This window comes from Xenopus laevis, chromosome 5S (genome assembly GCF_017654675.1).
Source record: "Xenopus laevis strain J_2021 chromosome 5S, Xenopus_laevis_v10.1, whole genome shotgun sequence".
Classification (NCBI taxonomy): domain Eukaryota; kingdom Metazoa; phylum Chordata; class Amphibia; order Anura; family Pipidae; genus Xenopus; species Xenopus laevis.
The window spans coordinates 105,714,106-105,735,572 of record NC_054380.1 but is presented as its reverse complement, the minus strand read 5'-3'; the positions used below and the strand labels follow the sequence as shown (position 1 = coordinate 105,735,572).

Genomic DNA, 21,467 nt, shown 5'->3' with positions numbered 1-21,467 from the left:
TAGGCATAGTCACAACATTGCCATCAACACAGGCACACTTTATTATCAGCTTCTTGCAGGGAGACTGGTTAAAGTTCAAGGATATTAGTTACAAAATGAACACTTCAGGTTCTCTACAATTCATCCTCTTACGAGGTGTTCCTCTCACAAAGCCTCCACTGTCAATATCATGGAGATGATCACTAGCAGAGCACTATTAACCTTTCCAGTGACCCTTCTTCTTTACTCTTATTAGGCTTGCCCTCTTCTCTGTGCACATACAGTACACAAGTTTCTCGCTACAACACCCCTAGATTCCCTTCCCTACACCTGAATGCTCAAATTCCTTAACTGGCACACAATCATCTCAAAGGGATCTACCCCAATCTACGCAATCTTTGTCAGAGGCAGTCCTTGCTAACTAGCCCCTCTATCTCTTTCTCCTAGAGTGACCTCACTACTAGACACTTACGACTTCTGAAGGAAACATCCTCCCACCTGGTCTGGCCACACCAGTCTTCAGTTCTGTCTGCTTGATGTTCCTAGGCCAAGGAGGAAGTGCACCGCTCCTGCACTTCTTTATATAAGCTCCTGTACTGGAATTCCCCCAACACATGAATTTTGTTGTGTAGTTTGGCAGATTTCTGTCTGACATGTACGTTCATGTTAAACTTACCATAGACGCAGGGGCGCTCCGCCAATGAGGCGAGTTGAGGCACTCGCCTCAGGCGGGAGCGCCCCCCTGGTTGCCAGGGGCTGGCAAAAATGCTGCTCCTGGTAACTAAGAGCCGAATTTCTGTTTTTCCACCTGGAAATTCAGCTCTTCTAATGCAGAGAGCACAATTGCACTCTCTGCACTAGCTATATGAACCCCCCTGACCCTCGTCCAGTGCTGAAGGTGAGTGCAGTGGGGGAGACGGCAAAAACAAAGGCCAAATTGGGCAGGATCGCCCCTGCATAGACGTTAAGATTTCTCTATCCTGAACGACTGATTTCGGTGCAATCCGACAAATCCATCAAATTATTGTGAGGTTAGTGAACACCGAATGATCGTGCAGCTAATGATTTTTCATCCGACATTGGTCAGAAAATCTGGCAGGTTGGAAAATTGTATCCATTGTCCAATTGTTTGCAGGGCCACACAGGCAGTTACCCAGAGTTTCCTAGCTTCAACTAGACTATATCACTTGAAATTGTATTTTTACTTGATGGACAAATGGTACATTTACACAATCATTTCAAGATAAGCTTGGTCTTATGATAATTAAAAGATCTTTTAAAAATCTTAACATCTATGGCCATCTTTAAGGTGCAGATTTGACATGGGCTGCTTACTCAGAATACATGCATATTAGCCATGTATAATCACAAAGCTGATGTTTTAGCTTAATAATAATTGCATGATTGATCTCACACAATAGATATGCAGATATAACATGATTCTTCGCTGTGCTCTTTCCTTTTGATATGGCTTTAAGCAACGTTATTTTTTACTGTTGCTTTTTATTACTCATCTTATATTCAGGCCCTCTTCTTTTATTTTTCTCTTATCCAAACTGTATCCTGGTTGCTAGGCTAAAACTGCATCCTAGCAACTGGATAGCTGCTAAAAACCTAAACTCGAGAAATGCATAAAATATAAAATATAAGGGCAAATTAATCAACTTTTCAGTTTCAAAGGAGAGGAAAGTCGTTTACCACTTGGAGGTGCCAAATGTTAGGTACCCCCAAGTGAATGTATTTACTTACCTGAAACCTTCCAGTGAGCACCACGGACGGAGTGATCCTCTTCCATCTTCCTCTTTCTTCTTGCAGCTGCGTTAACTAAAAAATTGGCTTTTTCATTCTACTGCGCATGTGTCTGCCCCGGGAAATTTGAAGAAAGAAGAGGATCACTCCGTGGTGCTCACCGGTATAACCCTAGGCTGGTGCAGTTTTCTGTTGATAAGAGCACCGGCCCGGGGTTTCAGGTAAGTAAATACATTCACTAGGGGGTGCCTAAAATTTGGCACCCCCAAGTGGTAAACAACTTTCCTTCTCCTTTAATAAACCATTTTTTAAACTTCATCTTTTTAAAATTCTCTAACGTTTCTAAATGAATCAAGTTAATCTTCAGTATCCCCTCTCAACACTTTCCACCTGTAGGAGTCTGGTGTAGTGATGGGCGAATTTGTCTCGTTTTGCGAAATTCGTGAAATGGCGAAAAGTTTGCGAAACTTAAATTTTGACACCCGTGACTGTTTTGACACCCGCGTCTATTTGATCCAAATGCATTAAAGCCAATGGGCGTCAGAATAATTTAGATGAGTGTCAGAATAGTCGCGGGCATAACATTTTTTGACGCATCTAATTTTCGCCGCAGTTATGCGCATTTATTCACCATCGGCGAAACACGGCAAAGTCACCGCAAATTCACACCTGGCGAATTTATTCGCCCATCACTAGTCGGATGCTCTTTTTGCATAGACATTAGTGCAAATGTGAAATGAATGCAGATTTATCAAATTTCCCTTTTAACTTTCCTCCAATAGCATACATGGCATATTCCCTTTGGCATTTAGTTTAGAATCATCTGAATCCCACCATACCGCCTCTCATTTATGTTAATGGAAACTGCTGGTAACATTCAGATTTTGGCTTAAAACCTCTCATGCTGACAGAGGAGAATACACTGCATATACCATCAGACTTAAAATAGCTTGTGCTCCTGTATCTGAATAACATCCTGTTATCTCTTTTGTCTATTCTCTGTTCATGCATTTGCCGCTATTTTTCTCCTATCTCTCTCTGTTTTTTGAGTTTTGTTAACACCAAGTGCCCCAAACAATAATTAGGAAAAGAAAGAGCTAGTAAATCTAGTACAGGTATGGGATCCATTATCCAGAAACCCATTATCCAGAAAGCTCAGAATAATGGAAAGGCCATCTCCCATAGACTCCATTATAATCAATTAGTCCAAAGTTCTAAAAATGATTTCCTTTTTCTTTGTAATAATAAAACAGTACCTTGTACCCAACTAAGATATAAATAATCCTTATTGAAATAAAATTCATGTTTACATGATTTTCTAGTAGAAGATCCTAGAATGAAGATCCAAATTACAAAAAACATCTGTTATCTGGAAAACCCCAGGTCCTGAGCATTCTGGATAACAGATCCTATACCTGTACTGCTATTGCACTTCATTCATATATTGTCACATTATGCTTATATGGGCAGACTGATATCTCTGGGAGACCTGCCCAAGAGATGAACACTGCTGTTAAAACCACTTTCCTCCTTCTGATCTTGGGGCCACACTTGATGGAAGTGTTTTTAACAGCATCCACCACTTCATATCTACTATTAGTTACACTGAAAATGAAGGATCAACAATGGCGGGAATCAGTTAATTTTTTAACTGTAGATCCAAGGTTAAGGAAGAATACATTTTTTCTTCCTTAGAGGCAAATAAATTCCCAATTAGACAAAAATCTGAGGGTGAACACTAATTTTCTGCCCCAGATATTTTTCAGACTATGACTGAATGACTGAAACAGTGCTGCATATGACTGTAACCATGTAATGAGGTACGGCAGTCCCCACTCAAAGTTTCCGTCTCAAACGGTGGCTTGACCCAGATATATTGAATTATGTGACTGCTGTGTGATTTGGCCTGTGGAGATATGACATATCCATTCTTCAGCCTTCCAAGAAGCTTGAAAAATCATGTATATATTTCCTCTCTAGTAAACAAAGACCTAGTGCTGATACAGATTCCTGGTAGGACTTCCAGTACTATCCTATGTCTTGTCTGACTGATAGGGAAGTTTTAGCATATTGACAAATTCATCAAATGTGAGTTGCCTTTGATTTTAGATTAGCCTTAGGGGCAAATTCACTAAAGCGCAAAGTGGCTAACGCTAGCACAAATTCGCCAGCGTGACGTCATTTCGTTACTTCGCCGATTTACTAACGGGCGCTGGCGTAAATTCACTAGCGAAGTGGACCTACTCTAGCGCTACTTTGCACCCTTACGCCAGGCGAAGTTGCGCTATGGCGAAAGGACGTAACTACGCTAATTCACTAACTTGCGGATTTTCATGAACGTTAACTCTTGCGCCAGACTTGCCTTCGCCAACTGAGACCAGGCGAAGTGCAATAGAGTAGATAGGGATTGCTTCAAAAAAAGTTTAAATTTTTTCTAAGTCCCAAAAAACGCTGGCGTCTTTTCCTTTTTTAAGGGTGATAGGCTGAAAAAGACCGTACATTTTTGGGGGTACCCTCCTTCCCCCCTACATTTCCTAACATATGGCACCTAAACTATACAGTGGGCACATGTGTAGGGCAAAATAACAACTCTATTTTATTTTATGAAGCTTTCCCAGGCTTTTGTAGTGTGATGTATTTGCTGCTACATATACGTCCATTCAACTTTAACTTGGCACCGTATGCAAATTAGGCTTCGCTAGAGTAACTTTGCTTTGCTTGATGAATTAACGCTAGCTCAAATTCGCTACCGTTCGCCTCCCTGAGCGCAACTTTGGATTTTAGTGAATTAGCGGTGCCCTGGTGAAGTGCGGCGAAGGCGTCGCTAGCGCATTTTCGCTGCTTAGTGAATTTGCCCCTTAGTGTTTGCATTCCCTCTGTTTTATTGATACAACTCTACAGCATATTTTATGATATGTAAGTACCTGGTTAATGTAATAAAAGGTGCAAAGATTGCTCCAGGTCTAATTGCTTAACAGCAGGTATCATTTACTGGTCACCTGTTTAAAAGTTGTTGGTTATTGCACCTGGGCAAACCAAGTGCCTCTTATATCATATGGTGAAACTGATATAATATGGTGAGTGTGTATATATTCAGATAACATTAACATGCTTTTCTGCTGTGCTAAAAAGCCTTTTTTACAAACAGGAGCACAACATTTGGAGAGGAAATAGAAAGTGAACAGGATCAATGTTCAGAAAGATGACTTGAATTTGGCTCAGAATTTTCAGTTGGTTGAAAATAAAAACATTAGTTATGTATGGCATTATATCTGACTAATGGATGTGTACAGCGGCATGCATACTGTACTATATCTGCATAATAAGCATTTATTTTTTGGATTACTTTTCTGGTACAGAAACATACATTTGCTATAAGAAATACTAAAACCTTTCTAGTTCTTCCACCTCCATCTAAAATTTGATCTGTTTTTCTTTCATATTACAATTAAACACAGTCCTTTTTATACTTCTGTACTTTTTACCCAGTCATAAATATTTTCACTCGCTGGGTGAGATTAAATATAGTTGCTACATTTCTGGAAAACTTCCAAATCAGACCACAGGCTATTGCCAGAATAATGCAAGTTCTCCTTTTTAGAACAATATAAGAGGAACAGTGAAACGCAGCACCTTCCGGTTCTCCAGACTATGAGTAACTTATACATTTCAACTTCTCAATGTCATGCCGCAGCTTACCTTAAGATGTATAGACCCAACACTTGTCTACATTCTCATGCAAATGTTTCTAAAAGGACAACACTTCAAAATTAATTCATTTCTTATCCCCTTTTTTTTTATTTTACTGCGAGGTATCACATTGATAAGCTGGGGTTCTGAACTCCAGTACTTAGCAAGACACGGATACTTATTCTGCAGTTGTGGAGCAGGCCAGTCAGAGGTAATATGGGCCCCATTGAACTCCCAGTGTCTGGACTGGAGGACTGAAGGTTTTTCTACAGAAGCAGTAGATAGGTTTGTATCCACTCTGATACAGATACATACAACCAATGGAAAATTCAGTCATTTAATACTTGCATTGTGGTTTATACTGATACTTTATTTTCCCCTAACTCTGAGCTAAAGCACTCTTGCTGGTTTAAGACTCCAATGATGTGATCCATTGCATATTTGTGAGTAAAACCATTAGAATTATAGCAGGTACATGGACCTGCAAGCCAGTTGATACCACTAGTCAAGTTTGCCCATCCTTCCTGCCATTACTGAGCTGGTCTCTGTCAACTACTTGTATAAAACAGGTGGCAAAATGTTCATTTTTTGAATATGAGCTAAAAGTACATGATTATATAGTCTTGTGTGTTTTTTTTCCAACAATCCTGATACATTTGCATTCATTTGATTTAAAGGAATACATCCCCTTTAAATAAATGCTTTTTATATTTCCCTTTTCTTTGAATCAGTCACTCTGATAGTAATTCCTGGGGTTTCTAGGTTTCAAATCACCCTATTTTTTTATTTTGTAAGATGTCCCATGGGCAGGGCTACATAGTTATTAGTCCATGAGTCAACTAGACCCCTGGCCAATGAAAATAAAGTGTGCATGGTCATGTCCTGATGCACCCCAGGCATGTCCATTTGTGAATCTCCACCTATTATCTACCAAACCCAGCTGCTTATTGCCTCACCCCTTCACAATCAATGACTTGCTCCTTTGTATACCCTGGGACACCCTCTGCCACAAGGCCCTGACTGGGGTACCCCCCTTTACCCCCTGTCTCTGCCATTGGTTCTGTCCTTGAATGAAGGGCCAAGGGCTGCATTTCACTTTGAATTTGGCACTGACTGCATTTGGTAGAGAAGGTTGGTTGTGGGTGGCATGTGGATGTCCCTTTGGCTACCTCCTATCATAAGCATCATTCTAATGTGCAGGCTAGGGGGTGACAGGGGCTACACAATGCAGAAGAGCCCTGTTTATGGCAGTCATTAAGTACAGGACTTCCAAATAACTAACTCGTAGGCTTGTACATCATTGCATGCACAGACCATTGCCATAGTAGCAAATGCTTGCCCCTAAAGGGGTACATATTGCACCATTACAGCTCATGCGCTTACACCTGGGATAATGGTAAATTAATCTTAATATGTTTTACATTAGGATGTTTTGTGATACTTTGTTACACTTTAGGGTTTATGTACAATGCCCCATGCAGTGGGCAAAGTGCAAAATTATAAATAGCATGTAAAGAGAAAGTTATGATAAATGAAAAAAAGCTTTAACATCTGGTATCTGTATTTCTTTAAAGCAGTTACTATGTTATCATAGTATCATTTATTTGATACAAATATACCAGTTATTCTTAACATCTGGGTCAGGCTGTTGGCAGCTGTCCTCCTAATTGTATAAATAAAGTGAAAATGTCTTCCTTCAACAGTCAATCATTTAAAAATGGGGTTTAGTTAATTCTGAACCAATTCTTTGGCCATGAATCTGAATCCTTAGGCTTCCTCAAAAAGACAGTTTTAGAAACCTTGTAGCGGCTGCTGCAATACGTTTCACAGTGATAATGGATAATTAACTTCATTGACAGCTGTTGCCTCTTTTTTCATGGAAAATGTCTTGGTGATTTTGGTTCTAAATGTCTTAGAAAAGTAAAAGTAGAGTATTGGGTCAAAACACAAGTTAGAAACTGAAAGCAAGAGAGTAGATTCCTTTGCATGGAAAAGCACTTGCTTCAGGCCACAGTCCATTATAATGTTGCTTTGGCTCAAAGTGTATGGGATGCGAACAATATGATATGGGACAAAACAGATCACATATCCAGCTGTCACAAGCAGGATCTGTACCAAAGCTTGTTTGATGTTGTGAAATTCCTCACAATCCTTGTTCCTGTAAAGTCGTTTTATGGTGAGAAAATTTGAGATTAAAACAATGCAGGAGCAGTTAAAAAATATTGCAAGGCTTATGAAGTTTGAAAGAACATGCCAGTGCTTTCCGATTTCTTGTTTAAAGTCAATGCAGCCAACAATCTCCCTTTCCGGGATGTCTTTAATAGGTATCAGCATATTTGGTAACATTATAAAAAGTACTAGTGTCCAAACAACTGCAGATATCATCTTGGCGAACCCCCTCTTTTGCACTTGGTACAGCTTAGAACTGTTAATTGTTTGTAGGCATCGGTCCATACTTACAAATCCCAGGAAGATAATAGATAGGTACATATTGATGTAGATGATAACCGCTGTGACCTGGCAGTGAAATATTTTCAGTTTCCATGTTGCAATGCCCAGGTCTACAACAATCTTAAATGGCAAGGCAAGGGTCAGCAAGAAGTCTGCTATGAGTAGGTTGATGAGGTATATGCTTGTGCACTTCTGACTGCTTTCACTTCTAGTGAAGGCCCACAATGCAAAGCAGCTTCCAAAAAATCCAACCATGAACACCAGGTAATAGAAGTAGGTAAATGGGTGCATATCTCTGTACACATCACAGTCCATATTAGAGCTATTGGACTCTCCTGCCATTATATATAACGTATAGATGTACTTTCACCACCTTCAATGGCCTGAAAGAAGGCAACAAAAATAAATGTGATTTAGAAGTGGCTACACACTGCAGTTATGTGAAGGTATGGCCTATATCTCCTGTACATTTGCAATATACATATTAACTATGCCATTAAATAAAACAAAGCTTTGCATAACATTTCCTGTTAGTAGGAAAATAGTGTTAAGTGTGTTGAAAAAATGGAGATCAGACCCAACCCTAACTGGTCTGAATTACAACCAGTGCTCAGACTCACCATCAGCAAGTAGCCATTTTGTCCTAGACCATATGATAAGCCAGTAGTAATGGCACAGTAAAGAGGAAAAAGTAATTTATGCTATGGTCCTTAAGCACTTTGTTGACCATTTCTCCTGATAATTTGATCACAAGAGCCTCTGTTTAGTTGGACTAGAGGTGTGTTTTAGGGGATAGCTTTGATGAAAAACTGAATACTATTTATTCTAACTAAAACTAATAAATAATTAATCATCATTGTATTTTATGTTGGGATCTAGAGAAGACTGTATGATCATCATCAGGCAAAGGTATATACTTGGAAAATATTGCATATAGTACCCTAATGTGTTTCTTTCAAATGTGCACTAAAGACACCTACCATATGAAATAATGATGGGTAACCATGCCAGGCAGTATTCAGCTGCTGTGCTGGGAGCTGTACATTTTTTTGCATTTGCATGGCAGAAATATATGAAAATATGAAGGGGAAAAGCTAAGCCAGACTCACAGTTGATCACACATTACCAATCATTGCCTGTTTACATTGCTGCAATATACAACTTCTGCATTTTACACTTTTTATACCTCCCTATTTATCTTAGTGCATCTTTTCCTTGCCAATGTCAGCATGAACACAAGCATTTCTTGTAGTTCCAGTTATTGTAACTGTGAATTTTATTAATATTATCAGCCTGTGATCATACAGTGTGAAAACATGCTGATGTAAGTGTGACTCTGTGGTCATAATATCACTTATTCCATTGTGTAAGCTGATTGTTGGATGACTTTATATAACTTTCTCAAATGTTTAGCATTCTAATTTACGTGTAACCATACGTTAAAGATACCTCCCCATGTCCTGAAGTTTTTGTTTAAATGTAGACTGTGACCGTTTATAGTTGTTGTTTTTTTGTCTTTGTGGGTTTTTTTTAAAATTTATTTCCTCTCTATCTGGTTGCTGGGGTTATTAACCAACCAGGAAACAGGTGCAACCCAAATCTAATGACTGGTCTTTGTATTTACTTTTTCCTACTCATTTTCCATGTCAAAGTCTGGTAGCAATGAGATGTAAATAAAATAAATTTTAATTGAAAAACCACCAAAAAAAAAAAAAAAAAAGATAGTTAGAACTTGCAAATCGTCTTAGAATCTTAGAAACTTTGTAAGGTGCGCAGGTGTAATATTGCCAGATCACTTGGAGAATCTTGGGCATATTTCCGAAGTGCAAGTTATTAGGCTATGCGTTTATAACTACTAATACACAATATTGTCCTGACAATTCTGCAGTTGAATAAATTATTCATAGGTGTGATCTTTAGTTTGGTATTTTACCCCTTTCTGTAATTCATTGCTTGTTTTCCTGCTCTTGGATTCACTTTGACAACCTAATTAGATATATATCCACTGCTTACTACTTTTTTCTTTTCCTTATCATAACTATGAATAGACATTCATATGTGGATTTTATTTTCAAGCATGGGCAGATGAACCAAGTGAAGACTCCAATGTTATGGAAATGTTCTGTTAGGACTATGGTCATATTGGAAGCTCAGGATGATTGTTCATTGTACTGCAGCTGAGCAAGTGGGGAGCTATCACTTTTGGGTTCCATTCAACTTCATAATGACTTATAATACACAAAAGCCATGAATATCCTGTAAATTATATCCTTATAAACGGTGAGTTCTGATGTCATCAGTTATAAACGGTGAGTTCTGATGTCATTTCTGTCACATGACTCACTGAAATTTGTGTATTATAATAAATAAAGTACCCCCAGTTGCAAAATATGAGGATATTAGAAGTAACCTCGGAGTTCCATGACCTGTATAAAAACACTCGGCCTCGTGTTTTTATATGGTCATGAAACTCCTCAGTAACTTATAATATCCTTATATTTTACAAAAGGGAGTACTTTATTCACTATATTATAAGGGGGTTATTTATCAAAGTCCAAATTTATCTCAATATTTTCTGTTACAAACAGTTTTTTTGCTCATTTTAAAAACTTTGCAGAAAAAATCACATTTTCACAATTTTTTCATCGGATTTCCAAGACTTTCGCATTTTTTTCCAGAATTTTCACACGAAAACTTCGGGGTATTGAACGAAACCCAGCTCACATCAAAAAATCATTGGGACTTCTCCCAATGCTGGATTTTCAGATTCTGAGTTTTCCATCCTCTGCGTATAATAAATTCCAAAAAATTCATGATTTTTTAAAAGATGGTTTTATAAAAAAAAAAAATCTAAATTTTTTTGTGATTTTTGCATTCGGAGTTTAGTAAATAACCCCCTTTAATAAAAATTACAACCACTGGCCTACAAAAATGTAGGTTTTGTGCCTTACTTGGCAGAGGAGCTCCTTGGACAGCCACTTTTTATTAAACATTTTTATAATTTTTATACATTCTTCTAGCATAGCATTTTTTGACGGCCGCTGTTTTCTGTGGGAAGACTGTGGTGGCTAAAATGCCCTTGCCTTTTCGACAGTTGGTTCCAATTTATTCAATGTACTCAATGTTTAAAGGAGAACTAAACCCTAAAAATAGGGATAAAAATACCATGTTATATTTCCTGAACTTATTGCACCAGCCTAAAATTTCAGCTTGTCAATGATCCAGGACTTCAAACTTGTCACAGGGGGTCACCATCTTGGAAAGTGTCTGTGACACTCACATGCTCAGTGTCTCTGAGCAGCTGTTGAAAAGCTAAGCTTAGGGGTCGTCACAAATTATCCAGCAGAAAATGAGGTTGGTCTGTAATATAAGCTGATGTTACTGGGCTGATTATTAAATTCTGATGCTAGTTGCACTGGTTTCTGTGCTGCCATGTAGTAATTATCTGTATTAATTACTTATCAGCCTTATATTGTGACATTTCTATTCTATGTGTACTGTATATTGTGAGTGGGTCCCTAAGCTCAGTAAGTGACAGCAGCACAGAGCATGTGCAGTGAATCAGCAGAAAAGAAGATGGGGAGCTACTGGAGCATTTTTGGAGACACAGATCTTTACTGCTAAAGGACTGTGGTTGCCTTGGGCTGGTACAGAAGCACAAAACAAAATGTACAGCATTTCTAGTTCAGTTTAATTTTCCTTGTCCTTTTAAATGTTGTTTTTCCTAAGATGATTGTGATGATCAAAGCGTGTGCCATAAGGTTTAAGGCAGAGACACATGCTGTAACTCGGGAAGATTATTCGTCCGGCGACTCCTCTTCTTCGGGGGCGACTAATCTCCCAGAACTGCCTTCCTTGCCTTAAATGGCTAAAATGAAAATCGCTGGCACTCAGAGCGATTTGTTTTCCGAAGTTGCCCGAAGTTTCCTAGTAAACACTTAGAGTGCCATCCTGCTGGTGATTTTCATTATAGGTGGCAGGAATGCACAGGCGACTAATCTCCCTGAATTGCAGCGTGTGTCTCTACCCTAAAACACTACAATATGCTCTGTGTCCACCGTCACTGATAAAAATTATTTTACAATAATTTTATATGAATGGTATCAGTAAACAACTGCAGAGTAAAATAATATTGCATTATAATGGACATAAGTTAACAATATGTCTAAACAGCTATTCTAGTTTGCTTATTAAGGCTTGGATTAAACATTACTATGGATCAAGATCAAAGCAGACAAAAACAGATATTGTAGATAGGTAGATAATGTAGATAGACATGGGTCGATGCTGTAAATAGAGAAGGTGAGATAACAGAGAAGTGGATAATAAGGGGAATGGACAAAGAAAGATATTGTAGACAGTAAAGTCTTTTTTTTGTAAAGATTAAAAAACTGTATTTGATTTTTTACACCTTTCTGGTGGTGGTGTATACCTGTACAGATAGATACACAGATAAAAATAGACAGAATAGAAAGTTATTTAAATAAAGAATGATACTATAGATAGCAGCATAAAGATAGACACGAGGGGATGAAAAGCTGTTTTTTCCCCCTAAATTCAGCTTGTGATGGAATATTTTACTCTGTTTTAATGTTAATTCCCACAATCACTGTTAGTAGCACAAATAATGTAATATGTCAAATGTTATTTTCAAGCTCTAGAATAACCAAAACCAAAATGTCCTTAGGTCTTTTTTTATGGCCTTCTATTTTTGTTGGCTGCTCCATCTACTCAGTCTTTTTAATTAGGCTAGGAGGCACAGAGAGGGGCCAAGCACTTGTCCTCCATGTAAACAAGCTATATAAGGAGCACTGTGACTTCCATCCAGTTCTCATTAAAGATCACACACAGTGTTGGTGTCCAGCTGCAGGTCAATAGGACACACAGCCATTCATTTGTGTGGTCCCAGCCTACCTCTGCCAAGATATATTTATATAAAACTGCCATTTTAAAACAATTTGACCCATGGATATGTGATAGGTTGCACAATTCGCTGTGTTGGATAGCACAAGAATAGATCTGTCTGTAGTTGATTTAGGTATATATTTACATCAGTTCACATTTTGCCAATTTTCAGAGGTTTACCCAGCCCAGATGATTTTTAAAACTGACTTTATCTAACATGAAATCAAAATGAAAATTTTTAAATCATCACAAATGATCACAGTACATCAGCTTTATACCAAATGTAAGCAGACACAGAAATGAAGTCAGATGAGGACACTACAACTGTTGGATAATCAAAAATCCTATAGCTGAAATAGGCTTCTAGAGGTAAAGCATAATTATACCAGATACACCCCTGCTGTTATATGTGCAGTGTCAATCATAATAATTTAGAACAGAGTAGACTGTACCTTCTTTATTGTCTTCTATGGGCTTCTCTAAACATTACATTGAAGCTGTCATGCTGCAGTTAGAGCTTCAGATGAAATGCTGCTTCGTTTCTTTCTTGGAAGCAAACATCTCTGTGGTGTTTGAGGTTTTCATTCACGTCATGTGACGTAGCTGAAACCAAAACTTTTTTTGAACCTTTATTTCCTTTTTGCTCAGTTTTGCCTACGAAGATTTACATATTATCTCTCAGTAAAATTTCAAAGGGACCATTTTTCCTAAACGTCACCTGTTTTAGACCTGAACTCTAAAGAGGCATCTTACTGACAAGGCAAATCATTTGCAGGGTTTTCCACCTAAAGTGACCATAAACCATCAGTCTTCTGTTGCCAGTTTCAGTGTAATGTCACTTACAATACAGTTTTTATTAGCAAATCAGCACTTTAAAACTTCACAATTACTGTACTTGGCAAAGCTCTGGGGCAGTGGTCCCTAAAGGGGGGCTTGGAACAGTTACAGGGAGGCTAAGCATGAAAACCATCTAGGGTCAGAATTGGGGTGAGTGCCTATTTGCAATCCTACATACACTTTGACGTCTAGCTTTATAAGAGATATTAGTTGAAAACATTTGCTGTCTTGGATATCCTTGGAACTATAGCTGAACGACTGATACACAATTGTTTTTCTATATCTGTAATCTTGATATAAGCTGGCGAGGTGCACAAAAAATACTATTACTTGATAAAAAAAATGTCTGCCAGCCTTTATGGTTTGAAACATTTTATTTGGTTTTCACAATAAACCATAAAAATCAATATGATAACAAATAGCATGCAGAATAAGAAGATTAATACAATGACATATTATACAGAATGTATAATGTACAATGAAGTAATATGTAAAATAAAATAGAAACTAACAAGAACTAACTATCAATAACTAAGCCAGTGGACGCATAGACATTCTTAAAAGAAAAAGAAGAAAGAAAAAGCCCATTGTCTTGGGAATGTCAGATAACCCCCCCCCCCCCCCCTATGAACATTTTACAACTGAAGAAACTGAGATATTTGACTTCTGGTATTGGAGTCACAGAACTCAAAGTAAGGAGACCATATAAGTCTAAAGGATTCTTTGGAATTATTTCCTTTAGTTTTTACTAATAAAGCTTCCTGCCATATAAGTCATTGTGTCTGTCAATGAGGGAGACTCATTTTGTAGCCAACAGATAAATAAAGCCTTTCTGGAGGCAGCCAAAAATAAAATTGTCAATATTTTATTCTATATTAAAATTTGAAGAGAGCCTACTATCGTCTAGAAGCAGCAAAGCAAAACCTGGAGATAATTAAATTTTTATTTTCAGATTAATGTTTAGAAAACTGGTAACTTCCTTCCAAAATATACTGATCTTTGGACAAGTCCATAGATAGTGAAAAGTCTGCCAGCCTTGACTATTCTTGGGACTTTGATTTGTAAAGAGGAAGCAGGCTTTAATACTGCAATAAGTTGAACAGCAAGAGCATTTATGTTGGACGAAGCGCCTAACGCTAGTGTTAATTCACTAGTGTAGCGCATTTTTGTTAATTCGCAGATTCACTAACGGACACTGGCGTAAATTCGCTAGTGTTACTTCGCACCCTTACGCCTGGCGAAATTGCGCAACGGACGTAACTACGCAAATTCACTGACGCGCGCATTTTTCTGAACGCTACCTTTTACGCCAGACTTCCTTCGCCACCTCAGACCAGGCGAAGTGCAATAGAGTAGATAGGGATTGCTTCAAAAAAAGTTAAAAAAGTTAAAAAAATTTCTAAGTCCCAAAAAACGCTGGCGTTTTTCTTTTTTTATGGGTGATAGGCTGAAAAAGATCGAAAAAATTTTTGGGGCTACCCTCCTTCCCCCCCTACATTTCCTAACTCATGGCACCTTAACTATACAGTGAGCACATGTGTAGGGCAAAATAAAAATTTTATTTGCTGTTTTGAAGGTTTCCCAGGCTTGTGTAGTGATGCTACATATACCTCCATTGTAACTTCAATTTGGCGCCGTATGCAAATTAAGCATCGCTAGCGTAACTTCGCTTTGCTTGGCAAATTAATGCTAGCGCAACTTCGCAACCTTATGCTTCCCCTGAGCGCAACTTCGGATTTTAGTGAATTTGTGTAGCGCTGGCGAAAATATGTCTGGCGAAGTGCGGCGAAGCGGACGCTGGCGCAACTATGAATCTTAGTGAATTTCCCCCAAAGAGAGCCCACTATTATAAGGGCAATGGCAGTGTAATGCTTCACTGTAAATACAGGTATTGGGTCCTTTATCCGGAAACCTGTTATCCAGAAAGCTCCGAATTATGGAATGGCCGTCTCCCATAGACTCCATTTTATCCAAATAATCCAAATAACTGTACCTTGTACTTGATCTCAACTAAGATATAATTAATCCTTATTGGAAGCAAAACCAGCCAATTGGGTTTATTTGATGTTTACATGATTTTCTAGTAGACTTAAGGTATGACAATGCAAATTACGGAAAGATCATTTATCCAGAAAAACCCAGGTCCCGAGGATTAGGTCCCATACCTGTATGCAGAAAGTCTTTATTTGTCACCTTCCCCCTAAACTGTATATTTACTAGGGATGTAGCGAACGTCGGAAAAAAAGTTCGCGAACATATTCGCGAACTTGCGCAAAAATGCGAGCGGTTCGCGAACGGTTCGCGAACCCCATAGACTTCAATGGGAAGGCGAACTTTAACATCTAGAAAAGACATTTCTGGCCAGAAAAATGATTTTAAAGTTGTTTAAAGGGTGCAACGACCTGGACAGTGGCATGCCAGAGGGGGATCAAGGGCAAAAATGTATCTGAAAAATCTGCCTGTGTGTGCTTGGAAGAGATAGTGTAGGGGGAGAGCTGTTAGTGATTTCAGGGACAGATGATAGTAAGTTTGCTGGCTAGTAATCTGCTTGATACTGCTCTGTATTGGAGGGACAGAAGTCTGCAGGGATTTGAGGGACATTTTAGCTTAGGTAGCTTTGCTGGCTAGTAATCTACTGTTCTCTTTAAACAACTGCCATACGTTGACCTTGTAGGCATTGTTTGCCCAGTTTTTTTGGACGCAGCCACTGAAGCACAGTTGCCAGAAAAAATATGCCACATAAATGCTGAAAATAGTCATTTTTTTGGTCGCAGCCACTGAAGCACAGTTGCCAGAAAAATTATGCCATATAAATGCTGAAAATATAAATTTTTTTGGTTGCAGCCACTGAAGCACAGAGGCCAGAAAAATTATGCCATATAAATGCAGAAAATATGCATTTTTTTGGTCGCAGCCACTGAAGCACAGTTGACAGAAAAATTATGCCATATAAATGCTGAAAATATAAATTTTTTTGGTTGCAGCCACTGAAGCACAGAGGCCAGAAAAATTATGCCATATAAATGCAGAAAATATGCATTTTTTTGGTCGCAGCCACTGAAGCACAGTTGCCAGAAAAATTATGCCATATAAATGCTGAAAATAGTCATTTTTTTGGTTGCAGCCACTGAAGCACAGAGGCCAGAAAAATTATGCCATATAAATGCTGAAAATATGCATTTGTTTGGTCGCAGCCACTGAAGCACAGTTGACAGAAAAATTATGCCATATAAATGCTGAAAATATGCATTTTTTTGGTTGCAGCCACTGAAGCACAGAGGCCAGAAAAATTATGTCATATAAATGCAGAAAATAGGCATTTTTTTGGTCGCAGCCACTGAAGCACAGAGGCCAGAAAAAATTAAACCAGTAGGGTTTGCACCCTAGTTTGTAACGGTGGCGGAGGGAGGAGGAGGACGCTAAAGGACAGCTGTGTGTGGAGTCATGAGGCTTGAAGAGAAGGACAGCTGCATAGAAGTCAGAACAAGTCTTCCGGCGTGCAGTAACCCTCCGAGATCCACCCCTCATTCATTTTAATAAAGGTCAGGTAATCGACACTTTTGTGACCTAGGCGAGTTCTCTTCTCAGTTACAATCCCTCCTGCTGCACTGAAGGTCCTTTCTGAGAGCACACTTGAGGCTGGGCAAGACAAGAGGTTCATGGCAAATTGTGACAGCTCTGGCCACAGATCAAGCCTGCGCACCCAGTAGTCCAGGGGTTCATCGCTCCTCAGAGTGTCGATATCTGCAGTTAATGCCAGGTAGTCCGCTACCTGCCGGTCGAGGCGTTCTTTGAGGGTGGATCCAGAAGGGTTGTGGCGCTGCCTTGGACAGAAAAACATTTGCATGTCTGACGTTACAGACTGGCCAAAGGGCTTTGTCCTTGCAGGTGTGCTCGTGGCAGGATTACTGGCACCTCTGCCCCTGGAATGTTGATGAGTTCCTGAAGTGACATCACCCTTAAAAGCATTGTACAACATGTTTTGCAGGCTGGTTTGTAAATGCCGCATCTTTTCGGACTTGTGGTATGTTGGTAACATTTCTGACACTTTATGCTTGTACCGAGGGTCTAGTAGCGTTGCGACCCAGTACAGGTCCTTCTCCTTAAGCCTCTTGATACGGGGGTCCTTCAACAGGCATGACAGCATGAAAGACCCCATTCTCACAAGGTTGGATGCAGAGCTATCCATCTCCGCTTCCTCATTATCAAGGACTGCATCATCCACGGTCTCCTCCCCCCAGCCACGTACAAGACCAGGGGTCCCCAAAAGGTCACCACTAGCCCCCTGGGAAGCCTGCTCCTGTTGGTCCTCCTCCTCCTCCTCCACAAAGCCACCTTCCTCCTCTGACTCCACTTCTGGCACCTCTCCCTGCGTTGCAGCAGGTGCCTGGGTTCGTTCTGGTGATTCCGACCAGAAATCGTGCGCTTCCAGCTCCTCGTCACGCTGGTCTACAGCCTCATCTGTCACTCGTCGCACGGCACGCTCCAGGAAGAAAGCGAAGGGTATTAGGTCGCTGATGGTGCCTTCGGTGCGACTGACCATATTTGTCACCTCTTCAAAAGGTCGCATGAGCCTGCAGGCATCGCGCATAAGCACCCAGTAACGGGGGAAAAAAATCCCCAGCTGTGCAGATCCAGTCCTACCACCCAGTTCAAAAAGGTACTCGTTGACGGCCCTTTGTTGTTGCAGCAGACGTTCCAACATAAGGAGCGTTGAATTCCAGCGAGTCTGGCTGTCAGAAATCAAACGCCTGACTGGCATGTTGTAGCGCTGCTGAATGTCAGCAAGGCGTGCCATGGCTGTGTAGGAACGTCTGAAATGGGCCGACACCTTTCTGGACTGGGTGAGAACGTCCTGGAATCCTGGGTACTTGGAGACAAAACGTTGGACTATTAAATTTAACACATGTGCCATGCAGGGCACATGTGTTAAATTGCCTAGTCTCAACGCTGCCAACAGATTGCTTCCATTGTCACACACCACTTTTCCGATCTGCAGTTGGTGTGGGGTCAGCCACCGATCGGCCTGTGACTGCAGAGATGACAGGAGTACAGATCCGGTATGGTTTTTGCTTTCCAGGCACGTCATCCCCAAGACAGCGTGATAACGGCGTACCTGGCACGTCGAATAGCCTAGGGGGAGCTGGGGGTGCACAGGTGTGGAGGAGGAGAAGGAGGACCCAGCAGCAGAGTAAGAAGAAGAAGAAGACGAGGTAGAGAGCGATGGAGGAGTAGAGGTGGTGGCAGAACCGCGTGCAATCCGTGGCGGTGACACCAACTCCACTGTTGTTGTTGAGCTACCCATTCCCTGCTTCCCAGCCATTACCAAGTTCACCCAGTGGGCAGTGTAGGTGACATACCTGCCCTGACCATGCTTGGAGGACCATGCGTCAGTAGTCATATGGACCTTTGGCCCAACACTAAGTGACAGAGATGCGGTAACTTGGCTCTGCACATGTTGGTACAGGTGTGGTATTCCCTTTTTAGAAAAAAAATTCCACTGCGGTGTCCCAATTGCTACAAATTTGCGGAAGGCCTCAGAGTCCACCAGCTGGTATGGTAAAAGCTGGCGGGCTAAGAGTGCAGACAAGCCAGCTGTCAGACGCCGGGCAAGGGGGTGACAGTCAGACATTGGCTTCTTACGCTCAAACATGGCCTTCACAGAAACTTGGCTGGTGGCAGATGACTGGGAATGGGAACAGGTGGTCAAGGTGGAAGGCGGAGTGGAGGGTGGTTCAGACGGGTCAAGGAGAGCAGAGGTAGAGCAGTAAGATGCTGGACCAGAAGGAGTGTGGCTTTTAGTTTGCCTGTTGCCTTTGAGGTGTTGCTCCCAAAGTGCTTTGTGCTTGCCGCTCATGTGCCTTCGCATAGAAGTTGTACCTATGTGGCTGTTGGGCTTACCAAGGCTCAGTTTCTGACTGCACTCATTGCAAATTACAATGCTTTTGTCAGAGGCACACACATTAAAAAAATCCCACACTGCTGACTTTTTGGAAGTGTGCGATCTGGCGGTAACAGTAGAAGTTGGCGGAGTTGGCGGTATTGGCGGCAATGGCGGGTGCGTTGGCCGGCTGAACACAGGTGCCGATACATGTTGTTGCCCTACTGATCCCTGCGGGCTGTCCTCCCTGCTTCTTCTAAGTCTTATTCTCCTACTGCCTCTCTGACTCTCCGTCTCTCCATCTGAACTACCCTCCTCTTGCTCTCTTCTACTAGGCACCCACAAAACATCAATCTCCTCATCATCATTCTCCTCAGATGCATCAATTTCTTCTGACACATCACAGAAGGAAGCAGCAGCGGGGACCTCCTCCTCATCACTCATTATGTCCATCTCTATCGTGTTCTCTGCCAGAATTAAATCTGGTGTAAGGTCCTCATCTCCTTCATCTTCTTCTGGCAATAATGGTTGCGCATTACTCAGTTCAAGAAACTCATTGGAAAATAACTCCTCTGACCCCAGTGAAGAAGGGGCACCGGTGGTGGAGGAAGTGTTACGTGGGGTGGCCATAGCAGTGGAGGATGAGGAGGATGTTGTGGTAAAGTTAGAAACGGTAGAGGATGGGGTGTGCTGTGTAAGCCAGTCAACTACCTCTTCAGCATTTTGGGAGTTCAGGGTCATTGGCTTTTTAAAACTGGGCAATTTGCTAGGGCCACAGGATTGCATAGCAGCACGGCCCCTAGCACGGCCTCTGCGTGGCGGCCTGCCTTTGCCTGGCATTATTTTTAAAAAAACAACAACAACAACAAAAACTCAGTTGGTTTTTCTGGAAACGATAATACACACAGCTAGATGGCGGGTTGAAGAAAACACTGTGCAAATAATGCCTACAAAGTCAACGTATACACTACTACAGCGGTGGATACGGATTACGTAAAATATATGAATGCTGCTTGAAAAAAAGTAACTCAAGTGGTTTTTCTAGAGACGATAATATTATCAATATTTAGACAAAATGTGAACAAGGTCACACAGCTCGATGGCGGGTTGAAGAAAACAGTGTGCAAATAATGCCTACAAGGTCAACGTATACACTACTACAGCGGTGGATACGGATTACGTAAAATATATGAATGCTGCTTGAAAAAAAGTAACTCAAGTGGTTTTTCTAGAGACGATAATATTATCAATATTTAGACAAAATGTGAACAAGGTCACACAGCTCGATGGCGGGTTGAAGAAAACAGTGTGCAAATAATGCCTACAAGGCCAACGTATACACTACTACAGCGGTGGATACGGATTACGTAAAATATATTATGGCTGCTTGAAAAAAGTGACTCCGGTGTTTTTTCTGGAGACGGTAATATTATGGATATTTAGACAGAATGGGAACAAGGTCACACAGCTCGATGGCGGGTTGAAGAAAACAGTGTGCAAATAATGCCTACAAGGCCAACGTATACACTACTACAGCGGTGGATACGGATTACGTAAAATATATTATGGCTGCTTGAAAAAAGTGACTCCGGTGTTTTTTCTGGAGACGGTAATATTATGGATATTTAGACAGAATGGGAACAAGGTCACACAGCTCGATGGCGGGTTGAAGAAAACAGTGTGCAAATAATGCCTACAAGGCCAACGTATACACTACTACAGCGGTGGATACGGATTACGTAAAATATATGAATGCTGCTTGAAAAAAGTGACTCCGGTGTTTTTTCTGGAGACGGTAATATTATGGATATTTAGACAGAATGGGAACAAGGTCACACAGCTCGATGGCGGGTTGAAGAAAACAGTGTGCAAATAATGCCTACAAGGCCAACGTATACACTACTACAGCGGTGGATACGGATTACGTAAAATATATGAATGCTGCTTGAAAAAAGTGACTCCGGTGTTTTTTCTG

At 40.6% G+C, this 21,467-nt stretch overlaps 1 protein-coding gene across 1 annotated transcript; it reads right to left on the bottom strand.

The window, feature by feature from the left end:
* Nucleotides 1-4,919: 4,919 nt before the first annotated feature.
* gpr171.S (G protein-coupled receptor 171 S homeolog) lies at nucleotides 4,920-13,319 on the bottom strand. The gene is made up of 2 exons (XM_018264803.2): nucleotides 13,227-13,319; nucleotides 4,920-8,252 (listed from the first exon to the last, which is right to left on the bottom strand). The coding sequence occupies exon 2, from the start codon at nucleotides 8,209-8,211 to the stop codon at nucleotides 7,243-7,245; it is 969 nt and encodes a 322-aa protein (XP_018120292.1). The 5' UTR covers nucleotides 8,212-8,252; nucleotides 13,227-13,319; the 3' UTR covers nucleotides 4,920-7,242.
* Nucleotides 13,320-21,467: the final 8,148 nt, after the last annotated feature.